The following is a 13,168-nucleotide window of genomic DNA, read 5'->3' as shown; positions in this document are numbered from 1 at the left end:
AGTAGCGTTTAACAGATGGTCTCTCACGTTGCACACACGCACACACACACACACACACACACACACACACACACAAACACACATACACACGCACACACAACCACACACCTCTCATCCATCAGGGGACAGGTGGAAGCAAGTGTGTTTGTGACAAAGCTGCTCCAGTGTGCGTGTGTGTGTGCATGTGTGTGTGTGTGTGTGTGAGAGCTGCAGCACAGTTAAGTACCCCCTAAGGTCAGAGCAGATGCGTAACCCCACACTCCCCTTGTCCACGGAGCCCTCCACACATCCCACTGTTTCATTTGGACGCGCTCCCACTGTTGAAAGCTGTGTTCTCCAACGGAGTGAGAGGTCCAGATGATTTCACAGCTCTCCCTAATCCTGTGAAAACTGCGGCGCGAACACCCTGTCCTCTTTAATGCGAGACGCAAACATTTAATCCGCACACATCGCTCGCCGCGTTCGTCATCTGCAATAATCTGTGAAGAGCGCGGAGGTCAGGCGTGGTCGTACAAACGAAAGCGTGGGAAACGACGGCGGGAGCCGGCTGCTACGTCAGAAACTCGGGGGTAACATCTGCAGCTGCTTCTGTCGTGACTCACTGCGGCGGAGTAAGCTGTGACGGATGCAGTGATATTAACACTTGGAAGTGTACGTGCAACAATTTAGTTTACTCTGGCGTTTGGTTAATTACATGGCCTACTTTTTATCTGTTTTGTTTATTCATTTTTCTTATTTGTTTTATTGTGTGTTTTTTACTGCACCATCTTTTACTGTGTATTTTACTTTGCTCTTTTAACTGTTGAAATGTTTTGGCCACTGTTATTGTCAATTTGTTTTAATTAACTACTGTACTGCACTTTATCACCCTTTGTCTGTGATTGGTGCAAAATAACTAAACCTTTACTAAACCTTACTTGTTCAAGTCTGGTTTCTGAGGCTGTCATCTCATGACGCTGTTTCGTGGGGTCTTCTGTCATGACTACATTGTGAGAAAATGTGGGGTTGGGTTCGACTTTTACAACCATATAGACCACTCTATCGTTAGGTAAGATGTATATGTTTTGATCAAAGGATAATATATGATATTGTCATATCAGGGGTTTCCCAAAATCCAGTTTGTGCAACGGTTTTATTTTCCTAGTTTTTGGCTGTTATACCTCCCGATAATAACAACATCATACAATCAACCTAGCGACTTGTTTATGTCGGGGAACACAGTGGCATTAATGGAAACAGAGCCACGCTGTCCGTTGTAAGCGTCACAGTGTACAGACACACTTCCATGTTCACTTATTATCACCAACACTTTCCAGATTTTCCTCTTCAAATAAAGGGATGTCCGACCATCTGATCACTCGTGTTTCCATTTTATTTCAATTGACACCTTTTCAAGATGTGAGCAAGTACTTGGATTGAAGAAAGACACAACAAATTTCAACGGTCCTCAAAAGCCAATTTTAATGGCCGATGTGAAATCGTGACATGTGTTTGGTTCGTCCATTCCAGGATACTGTGGAAACATGGCGGCCAGCTCCGGATGAAAATATAAAATGCTCATTCTAAGGCAGCTACTTTTCTTTTTCAAGTGAGGAAACGCTCTAAACTAACGTATTAATATCATTTTCCATTTCTGCCAATAGATCCCCCTAAATGCTCCACACGATATCCCTTTAAGAGTGGAAATAAGTTACAACATTTTGGAATGAAGTACTGACCACTTTGCCCGAACCATGAATTATACAGTATCGGACTACACATAATTGCTCTGGAGTTCATTATTATTTCAGCTATTGTCAATCACGCCCGTTTACTGGAAGCCAAAATTTCAATTAGCCGGCTTCTAGTCCGCAGTAATTAAGCCGGCTGACCTTACCACTGGATCCCTCCTGTCTGACAGCCAGCCAGCCAGCAAGTCAGTCCGTCACTGGAGCAGTGTCTTCACAGAGCCAGGGAGACATGACTGACAAGACTCTGTGTGTGTTGCCTGGTTCTGTGTGTGGGCGTGTGTGTGTGTGTACTTTCCAACTGACATTTTGATTGACAGTATATCAGGGGCTATTAACTGCTCCCAGGTGGCCTCTTAGTCCTCCAGAACACAATGACTCCTCAGAGGAGTAGAAAGAAGCTAATCACTACATAAAGACTGACTGTCTTAGATTGAGGGTACGCACCCGCGTCTGTGTGGTTCGCCTATGTGGGCATGCATAAATTGTTTTACGGTCTCGATAAAGATACAGATTAGACACGAGTGGATAGCTTCAATCAAGGGAGGCAGGGAGGGAGAGAGAATATATATATATAAAAAAATAGATGCAGGGACATATAAGCAGAGATGTGCGCACACAAGCATGGAAACAACCATGTGAGAGAGGAAAAATAATTCTGGACGGAAGGAGCAGAGCGGCACAGAAGATGCAAAGAGTGGTCCGATGGTGAATAATTTAGAGGCGGCTGCGTAGTGGACCTAAGAGCATATGGAGAGGGAAGGAGAGATGTAGGCAGGAAAGGAACAAAGTGTAAAGAGAGGGAACAGGGAAGAGGGAGAGGGAAGAAAACTTGGGAGTCAAAAACACACACACACACACACAGACGAGACAGAGGAGCGACAAGGAGAGTGGAGAGGAAGAGCTGCAGACTGTTATTACTCCTCAGAGGGAGAGAGAGAGAGACAAGATGGTAGAACAATAGGCTATGTGTCCTTTCCCCCCCACGAGCATGTCCTGTAAAGGCAGACGATGTGATTATCCACACTTGAGCGGCTTCACTCGCTAAGACACTCTTGAGCTTCAGAACTACCGGTACATAATGTTCTCCTAATGGACTCCACTAACACTAACATCACCATCTGCATTAATGGACTCTTGCTAACATGAACAAAAGAAAGAGAAATCTACTGCAGTGGACCCAGGCTTACACTTGCACATGTTGTATAGACACGAGGAAACAGCCAACAAGCCTCTACTTGTATTTATATACATTTATATACAAACACTTCCATCAGGATTTATGAGGAGCCACAGGTCGGTTGATGTGAAATAAAAGCTAGCGATAATTATGTGAGCATCTCGCTTGTACGTGCATGTAAACGCCGGTAGCTACTATGAATTTTTGGTCTTAATTTGTAGTTTTTAGAGCACTAACGGCACATGACAGAATCAACCCATCAACATCAGGGAAACAAAGCGTGGGGATTGAGTGCTGCCCACAGTCCGCCGGCCGGCGCGGACCTGCCGGAGCAAAACGCCACCAAACTGCGGCCGGAAAGAGAGGGAGGAGGCGGCGAGATGGAAGCGAAGCTAACCCAGATATAGGACCCCAGGCTACTCCACTACCCGGCCCACTGCTGGTCACGGGACAATGAGATGAATGAAATAAAGACTTCAGGGGAACTCAGCGGCTGGAGGGCGGTCACTGTTCAGCCCACGTTTTCCCAGATTTGGCTCCATCCTAGCGTCCCGGATCAAGCAGCACTTGACGGATGCAGGACTCCGGTGGGATGAGGGGAGCTGTGTTTACATCAATGATGCTTGGTGCTCAAACATAGTCAAGGTTAATGGACTGGCCTATGCTTTACTTTTATGATATGATGATGGCCATATTATTTCCCCAAGTGAAAGTGTTGTATTGCTGGTGTCTACATTCCCCATAATGCAAATAGAAAAAGATGCACTGTTGTTTTTGTTTTGTCTTGCAAATGGGCTACAACTGCACTTCGTTGTGCATCCCTGAGTTGCATTATGAATAATCAATGATCCCTGAATCCAAACACTGAACTACAGAGATGACATTAGGTGTGGCTGCTTTGTCAGGTCCCATCACAGTAGGGGGTCACACGGAGAACACAGACCGTGGCAGTGATGCGTGTTCAGATATCATATTTAGTCATTTTCTGAGCAGCAATTACAAAAAACGAAATAAAAGAAAACTGTGTTAGACAGCCGACTGACCCCGTAGCACGCTCAGTCGGGTGGAGGCAATCAGCTCTCCTGCAGAGTTGGAGGCGTGACATTCGTAAATGGACTCGTCTCTGGGGTTCCTCAGTGGCTGGATCCTCAGGACCGAGCCAGACCCGTCGTCAAACTCTATCACCTGTTTCGTAGGAGAAAGACATTAAAGACATTAAAGCGGACGTTAATCAATATCATATATTAACGATAGATCAGTGTAAAGTGTAGCTGTAAAAACACCACTGTGCACCCTCTTCCTCATCCCGGGCAAGAAACCAAGCTACAGAGACAAATATTGCCCCGGGGAACTGGAGGAGACCAAAAAAAGAGCTAAAAGAGAGTGACATTAAACATACATTCATCAGGTGGAATGCTAACATTGCTATATGATGATGTGTCAATCTTGTGTGAACAGCTCGTTTCTGCTGCCTCCAAAGTGGCCAAAACACCAGTAATTGCCAATTTAGCAAGCGTTGAAAATATATATATATATAAATATATATATATATATATATTGCACCGTGCTACAGATACGGTAGTGCAGTAGTGGCAGGTTTGTTTAAATGTTCAGCCGACTGGTGTTGCTGTTTGTTTTTAATAATATCTCCAACATTGTCTGCAGCTCAATGATAAACAAAGGTCCTTTCCTGGTTTTTAATTTGCTGAGGGAAGCTGAGGTAAGAAGCCTGGGACGTATGAGAGCACTGAATCAGGTTTAATCCATTGCCACGAGGCATACCTGCACCCACCGTCTAGGAGCAATAAATCACTCTGCACATTTAAATAGATTTCAAGTGGCACCAGAAAAGCAGTCCACTGATGATGATTAAAAGTAACTTTTGACAAATTGTAGCAAACAGAGATGGGATGGTAGATCATAGAATTGTCCTTGATTGCCCCTCATGTGTTTTGTTATAATTAGGATTTGTAACAATTCAAAAGTTTTTTTCTTCCTGAAACGCTGGATCAGTAATTGCTCTTGCATAAGTATGCATGTACCGGACCTGGATTCGAAATTCTGATACGGTTTTTCACTGACTGAAATCCAATAAAAAGAAATCCCTCAAGAATTCTTGAACGTTAGGATTGCAAAAAGAAATATATGGCGAGTAGCCTGAGCTTATATAGGGTGGAATAAATATAAAATATCTCCCCGAGTGGTTTCATCACAAACAGGAACGGGCCAAGATGAACTTGAACCTGTGAGGAAAACTGGACTTATTAAAGTGGAAAAGCACCCTGAGCCAGGTTGAAACTGATTGGGGGTGGGGGTTTCAACATCTCCATCTAAGAGGGACTTGTGAGGTGGTGAAACAAATCAAAGATTACTGCCCTTGGGGAACTAATAAGGCTGATCATATAAGAATCTCAGATAGTGTAGCCCGAGGCATCCTCTGACATATTGAAAGAGTTGGAGCAGATAGCATTTCACACTGTCATATAACCTTTACAGTACAAATGAAGAGAAGCAGGTAAACCTATCAGATCTCTAAACAGTTTACCTTTGACTTAATTCAAAACACAAGACCCATAATTGATTTAAATGTCAATTTATAAAGCGTAATAGAAAATAGTGGCAGCAATACAGCCTTCTCACAGCGGCCAATCGAATTTGTCGGTGAAGGAAAAGCACAAGTGTGACAAATAACATAAATAATGTTGGCTCTGTTCCATTTTGCATATACGAGTCAGCAAGCGTGGAGAAGCCAACTGACTCCGCCTTCATTTCAATGGACACACGCAAGAGGAACTGGTACTGATTTACTCAACTTTGAGCAAGAAGGCCAATAAATGTGTTCCCTAAACTATTCCTTGAAACAATTGATTATCGGGTCAGCTTCTAAATAGTTTTCGTTCGGTGTGCTAATCTTAATCCACAAGCCAACTCTCACTTTAAGCTCTACAGCCAACATAATGCATGTCCCACCCATGGATGTACCAAGTCGACTGGATACACCGCTGGAGGCGGAGCCAGTTTCGTTTGACTTCCAGGTATAAAAACGTTTTTGTATTTTACAACTTTCAAGCTCTGAGGATTTTAAAAGGGCTATTCAAGAGTTCGAACTGGTGAGTTGATCCACCTCCAAATAAGTCACCTGCTGTAATACCACTGTTGGGACGCTACGTACAGTTTGCGTCATAGTCTCTTCACTGGGGGCTTGGTTACACTTGTCCGCTCTGAGAACGGTATTTGAAGAAAAGTAAAACAACACAAATGGACACTGCTGACAACAGTCATTCTACTTTTTCCCAGAACACTGCTTTTGGTGTTTGGAGTTTTGAATACAGCGGGGGGTCCCTCGTCGTGGCTCTGTTGTGGAATGCCATGCCATAACCAAGTCTGTACTATCATCAAACCAAAAAAACCTAAAGTTACACCTTCATCAGTGTATCAGCAGCATACCTCAAATCTCTGGTTGCTGACTTTTTTGCCTTTCTTGTTCCAGACAATCTTGGGCTGCGGATCCCCCGAGGCCTGGCACACGAAGGAGGCCACTCCCCCCTGGACTGCTGTCTGGTCTTCGGGGGTCCGCGTGAACCTGGGGGGTGCTGTATGGAAAAGCACACGTGTAAAAGTTAGGTGAAGCTCAAACTCCGAATGTCGGCGTTTGTGTCAATGCTCTTGATGTGACGACCACTCGTACACAAAGAGGCGGGACAATGATGCAGTTTTCGGAAAATTCCAAAAGAAAAAAAATCAGAAGACAGTGTGAATTTTTGCAGTACACATGCACCTTTATATCTGTCTTTCATTGCATGCGGGTGACTCTCTCTCTGTACACGGTCCACCATGTTTTCCCCACTGTCCACTGTACCACCAAAGAAGCTTAATATTTCTGTGCCATGAAGGATTTATGAAGACTTACTCCTGACATGACCACTAAAGTCCCTCATTCCGGGGACGCCAACAATATCATAACCACAGCCTCACGCTGGATTGTGACATCACAACATCAAAAAGATTCGGCACGTCAGTCACGGCACGTCAGCGCCAGCTCGCCTAATGGCATTCCAGCCAAACCAGAAAATCCCTACTTAAGGGCTTACCGCCAACCACCCTGACAAAGGGAGAGCAATTGCTTTTTGCTGTTTTAAAAGGAGGGAGAGAGAGAGCGGGAGAGAGGGAGAGAGAGGCCGAAAAAGCAAAGCTTTTTAGAGAAAGAGAGGGAAAATAGCGTTGTGCGTTGAAAGAGCGGGGGAGATAAAGGGAACGAGAGAGAGAGACAGATGGAGAGGGGAATGGGGAAAGGGAGAAAAAGAGAGAGAGGAAGATGAGCAGGAGGTTGGGAGATGGAGAGAGAGAGAGAGAGAGAGAGAGACAGACAGATGTACTGACAAACACGGTCGGAGAGCCCCGAGCTGCCCGATCACCTCCACACCTCACTGGCTCACGGCCAAATTTACCTCAACAACTAAGAAGAACAGTGTGTGTGTGTGTGTGTGTGTGTGTGTGTGGGGTGTGAGCGAGTATGTGTGTGTGCATTTATTTGTCCATGCTTACTTTTCATCCTTGCATATGGCAGCTTACTCGCACACACGGTTCGTTTCTTTCAAGATGAGTCGACTGACACAACTCTGATGTACGATCAAAGGACTCCGTCTCCTTTCTGCAGGATTGTGACCTGAATATTTTGGAGAGTGGCTCGAACGCAACGCGCTAGAAGGTGTCACACCGGGAGAACCTTTCCACTACTTGTCTGACATATTGCATCATTGCTAAAATCCTGTCATCGTGCACGTACGTTTTATGCGAGTTAGCCGCTGAGAGAGAGTGTGCCCATCTAAAAGAGAGAGAGAGAGATAGAAAGAATGAGGAGCGGTAGAATCGCTCTCTTAATCCTCTTGCTAATCTCTCCCTCACAAAGCAAATGAAAAGTGTAAAGCCAGCGGAGCCATGCAAAAAGGCACGGCAGATCTTTCAATTGCTTTCCCCCTCATCTCTTCATCTCTCTAACCGGATTCCTCTCTTCATGTATCCCCCATTTAATTGTTTTACGTTCCCTCTTTCTCATATTTTGCCCCTTTATCTTCTTACTCACACCTAATTCTTTGCCACTGAATCACCCCCCCCCCTTTCCCAATCCACCCCACTCTCCTTCACAGCTGCTCTCCATGCTCCCTCTTTCATCCTCCTCCTTGTTACTCCTTGTTACTCTTTCTCCATCTCCTCCCTCCATCTCTGGGGTGTTACATAAGTCTTCCTGTCACATTGACTGACTTAATGAGGATGGGGGGATGCAACCGTATGCTCCACACTTCTCCCTAACTTGCTCTCGCAATGCCTCCCCTGCTTTTCCTCCTCCCCTCTTTACGGGGCGCTCGTCTCTTCTTTCCCTTCCCTTCCCTCTACCAATTTCTCCCCATGTTCATCCCTCCCCACTCAGCCTCCCTTTCCCATCCCTGCACCAAGATGATCAGGGTTGTTTGGTGGGATTAAGCAATGACATTTGGGCCGAGGAACGGGAGCGCCCCGGCTCAAAAGAGCACTCCGATGTTTGTAGATAGGAGGGATGCCGGTAGGTTTATTATTATTTCATGGATTTAAGATTAAAATAAATAAACAGGATGGACTTGGAGAATTCACACAGAAGCTTGTTCTTTGAGGGGGCAGCAGTCACATGCTTAGGTGCTCCTCGCAGTCTTCCTCTTTTCCCTCAATATGACCCAAGATGGAAGTGAGAGGGAAACTACCGAGTGGGTCGGCAGAGAGAGATTTAGATTGACTTAGACTGTGCCAATCTTTCTCCTTTCGGTGTGTGTGTGTGTGTGTGTGTGTGTGTGTGGAGGGTGCACTACATAAAGGTCGCCATACAGTCAGATCTGATCTATACACAGATGGCGGGGATTATAAAGTCAGCTCAAACCCACCCCCCCCAGGACCACTTTCGAGTCACAGCTGAACTGAAGACGTGTGATGAACTTTGATTCCAGGAAGAGAGATCATATTTATGTCTTCTTGAAAGAAAAAAACAACAATTAGAAATAGAAAGAATACGTTTGGTGTAGGGCTGCAACGAACGATTATTTTGATAATCGATTAATCTGTTGATTATTTTTTCGATTAATCGATTAATCGGATTAAAAAATTAAAAATAAATGTAGTTTTTAACCATTTATTCAAAACAGGGTTCGTATGGTCATGGAAAACCTGGAAGTCATGGAATTTTTAAATGGTTACTTCCAGTCCTAGAAAAGTAATTGAAAAAAATTTAATCCCCAAATGTTTTGGAAAGTAATGCAAATTTGTTATATTCAAATGTTAATTCACACATAATATAAACAGTATGCTCTGGAACTCTCATTGTTAGTTTAAATACTACATTTTCTCACTTGTTCATGTACACACAGAGTTTTCACAAAATGTTTAATCAGGGACATTTGGTTTAAAGTCATGGAAAGGTCCTGGAGATCCACTGGTCAGCATGTGTATGAACCCGTCACAAACAGAACTGACAACGCTTTACTCGCCCGGTGTCGGGGTTCATAACATCACCCGTAGGCGCACTTAGCTCCGTGAATGTCACTCCGATGACATGAATGACTTCTGCTTTCAGCGCCACTAGAGCAGCAGCAGCCAGTTAGATTCATCAACAGAGGAGCAGCTCAGCGCTGATTGGCTCTCACAACGCAGCGTTCTGTCCTCTTCCTCCGCTCCGCTATTTTTTCTCCTGCGCCGCTGTGCGCTCAACTCAACTTTTTTTATACTCCACGAATTATTGAGTGCCGTAATAATCGCGCGACACAACGAATTGCTAATGAAATTCGTTGCCAACTATTTTAATAATCGATTTCTATCGATTCGTTGTTGCAGCCCTAGTTTGGTGGCCGAGAATGAAAATGTGATCGCAGAGATCATGTGGATTTCTGAAACGCAGGTAAAAAGTAGACTAGAATTTATTTGTGTTTAGTTAACTGTGACAAATGCCACCATTTGTGGCTAAACTCCCCTCTAATGAATCTTCAAATGAAACTGTAATGAGGCTACTGAGGTTGACTGGAGTAGCCGAAAAAGACCATCAACGAGACTTAGGGATGGGAATCGAGAACCGGTTCTGTTTTAGAACCGGTTCCCAGTGAACCGATTGTTTGGGATCGTCAGCCAAATTCTTTAACGGTTCTGCTAACGGTCCTCTGTGGCGTTGCGCATGCGCAAACTTTTTTAGTTTCTTCAGACTGCAGCAAACATGGCAACTAGGCAGAAGCGTTCTAAAGTTTGGCTCTATTTCACACGACAAAATGACAACTACGCCACTTGTAACGTGTGTAAAAAGTCTATTTCGTCGAAGGGAGGAAATACAACAAATATGAATAAGCATTTGAACACAGCATGGAATTAAATGACAGGAATGTCATGTGTTCGATGCAGCAGCTCAGCTAACGTCGGCGCTTCATCTCTTTCTGTCCAAGGTAAACTCCTCAAAAGTGATCACAACCACTCACTGTGAAGCCATTTGCCTTTATTGTGTGGAGTCGATCAAGTTATCTTCTGTCCCTTCGTTTGAAGCAGACATTTGAGCTCCGGCATTGGTCCCATGATCACTTCACGTTTGGATTGAAAGTCCAGTTTTGAGAAATGTTTGATCGTAACGGTGTTAATTATCGGAGGGCGTGTGTTATCAGAAAACGTTCGCGTTATCGTGTTAACCCATTATTAAACTGAGCATATCGATTTTTTATCCATTCTTAAATTTAGCATATAGCTACGCTAGTTTAGCTACAGAATCTTCCATTTTCAGCCCCCTACATTGAGGCAGAGGTCGTGTTTGCCTCCCCTCTTAATGTGGCTTTATGTCAGCTCAGCAAAGTCAGCGATTTTGTTAGTGCCATTTGTTTCATTGTGTAAACCAGCTTTCACTATATAAATAATCTCCATTGCCATCCAATTTAGCTGATGACGTTCAGAGTCAGACCGGTTCAGAGGCTGGTCGTCTGTCTGGGTCACAGGCTACAGCGAGCACGTCTTGTACACCTCCTCATATCTTTGTGTTCAGGCATCCTCCACCCCATCTGAGAGAGTTCTCCACGGCTGGAGACACAATAAGTCCTGAGAGACATGCTTATTTTTCTGCACAAGAATTGTTGATGATCCATACAATTGATGGTTGCACACTTGGTATTTGCCACTGCTAGTTTCATTTTTGGCAGCTCAGTTCACATACCCTTTAAAAAAAAGGAAGGAACACTGTAATTTCTAGGAACATGATTAAATTAAACAGAATACATTTTATTTAAGTTATGTAAGTTTTATTTTAAGTTCAAGAGGAATATGTATAAATGTTTTTGGTTATTTACATTTTTTTCAATGTGTATGTATACATACTGTATATGGTGTGTGCAGCATTATAGAAAATTATATAAAAGAAAATTAATGTAAATAAACCCGTTTGTGCTCTTTTTTTCACCCCTTGCCCAATAAGAATCGATAAAAGAATCGATAAGGAATCGAATCGATAAGCAGGAATCGATAAGGCATCGGAATCGTTAAAATCGTATCAATTCTCATCCCTAGCGAGACTGAATGAAGCCGATGGCACTGTGTAGGAGGCTACAGGGACACAGTGTAGCTGACAGATGCTGTCTTAACCTAGGGGGACACTGCGAGAGGGATGGAGTTGGTTAGAACAGATGCTGGCACAAACCTTCGGGAGTATGATATACGAATACATGGGATTAAGACAAGGAAATGTTATGAATTCAAGAATGGAAAGTATATATTTGTCAAATCTCGGCTTGTAGAAGTAGCCTATAGTTTGAAAAGTTCCCATAAGGGACTTTTATACATTCTTTTTTTCCTGACGCATCAAGAATATGAAACGTGCTTTTGATGGCATTCTAGATTTAAAAAAAAACTTTTTATGTTTTTGGATCTGAAATATTATGTTCTCCGACTGCAAACGTCCACAAATAATAATCACATAGGACATTTGTTTAATTCTTTCTGAAAATCACTAAGTGATCTAAACTCCCACAGATGTTTTCCAAAAACCCTCCAAAACTTTGCAATACATGTGCCCCCAGGCCTCATCTTGTGTGCCATCAATCAATCACTTAGCTGATCCGATGCAAAAAAAAGCACAAAAGCATAAAGCAGCCTTACCTAACAAAGCAAATTAACCAACCGCAATGGACTCAGCAGCACCAAACAGACCCACTCCGTCTGATACCACAGCAGACAATGTTGCAAATTGGAGAAAAAAACCCCAGTTCTGAGATGCTTGAGTAACTCACATAAGAATGTAGTATCTGGAATTATTGAATCTTTCATCTCTTTCGTGTTTTGCTCGTTGTGAGTTTGGTTCACGTCTGACAAAAAAGCATTTGCGCCTCAGTCTCACATTTTCCTGCGTATGTGCTCATGTCGATACTTCGGCACGTAATGAGCAATTTACGGCCCTTGCCAGTAGAAGGTGTTGCATGTGATGGTGGGCGCTCGCCGTATGACTCCCCGAATGAGAACTGGGTCAGACAAGTTGAGGAACGAGACCAATATCGAGGCCTGAGCCGGGGCCGCGATAGTCAGCCCAGAGAGCGGGTGGGCAGCTGGCCAGGGCCATAACTTAAACTATTAACATCAAAAACTACACATTAAGAGCAAATTAGCAGCCGCTCGCATTCGTCCAGGAAATTAAACTGGATCGCTGGGGCCAAGGAACACGGAGAGACAGCCATATTCCCTCGACAGCACAGATAAGTGTCAATTGGAAAACATTTCGGTAAGAATGGGCCGCCAATGAAATTGTGCACGAAGGCACCGTAATGTTTGATAAAACCTCCCGTCGAAGACGAGATGTTATTGAAGTTTCATCGAGTCTGAGAGTCCGTCTTTGTCAGAACCAAATCTGGAGTACACAGTTTTTCCTCTCATGGACACTTTCACAATGACGAAGCAGCAAAAGAATGAAATGCACTTTTACTGCCGATTGGAATGCATGTTCAATTAGCATGCCACTTAACCAGCGTGGCTGCCCTAGTCTGGCTAGTGCCGAGTTAATCAGGGTTAATTTGTTAGAAACACAAGGGGAGGAATTAACCAAATGGGGTACTCTTTGATACACAGATCATGAGAAACACATGGGCTACCCACTGGGTACACAGCGTTACTGGGTCAGGGCCGGCTTCCCATCCACACGGACAGAATGTTTTCTCAGCGCCAGTCACAGCGCGTTACTCACACTGCGTCGATCCACTAAGTCAGAGCTCGGCTGATGCTATCCAGG

At 44.0% G+C, this 13,168-nt stretch overlaps 1 protein-coding gene across 34 annotated transcripts in view; it reads right to left on the bottom strand.

Annotated features, from left to right (window-relative positions):
• ptprdb (protein tyrosine phosphatase receptor type Db) overlaps window positions 1–13,168 on the bottom strand; it is a 165,030-nt gene that overhangs the window by 48,071 nt on the left and 103,791 nt on the right. For all 34 annotated transcript variants that reach the window (XM_056409327.1, XM_056409328.1, XM_056409329.1 and 31 more), the window contains 2 exons: window positions 6,355–6,500; window positions 3,951–4,092 (listed from right to left, as the gene is read on the bottom strand). In XM_056409327.1, the coding sequence (XP_056265302.1) occupies window positions 3,951–4,092; window positions 6,355–6,500 (288 nt within the window). The remainder of the gene's footprint in view (window positions 1–3,950; window positions 4,093–6,354; window positions 6,501–13,168) is intronic.

The sequence above is a fragment of the Pseudoliparis swirei genome, chromosome 24, assembly GCF_029220125.1.
Source record: "Pseudoliparis swirei isolate HS2019 ecotype Mariana Trench chromosome 24, NWPU_hadal_v1, whole genome shotgun sequence".
Lineage (NCBI taxonomy): Eukaryota > Metazoa > Chordata > Actinopteri > Perciformes > Liparidae > Pseudoliparis > Pseudoliparis swirei.
This window is presented reverse-complemented; position numbering and strand designations above follow the sequence as displayed.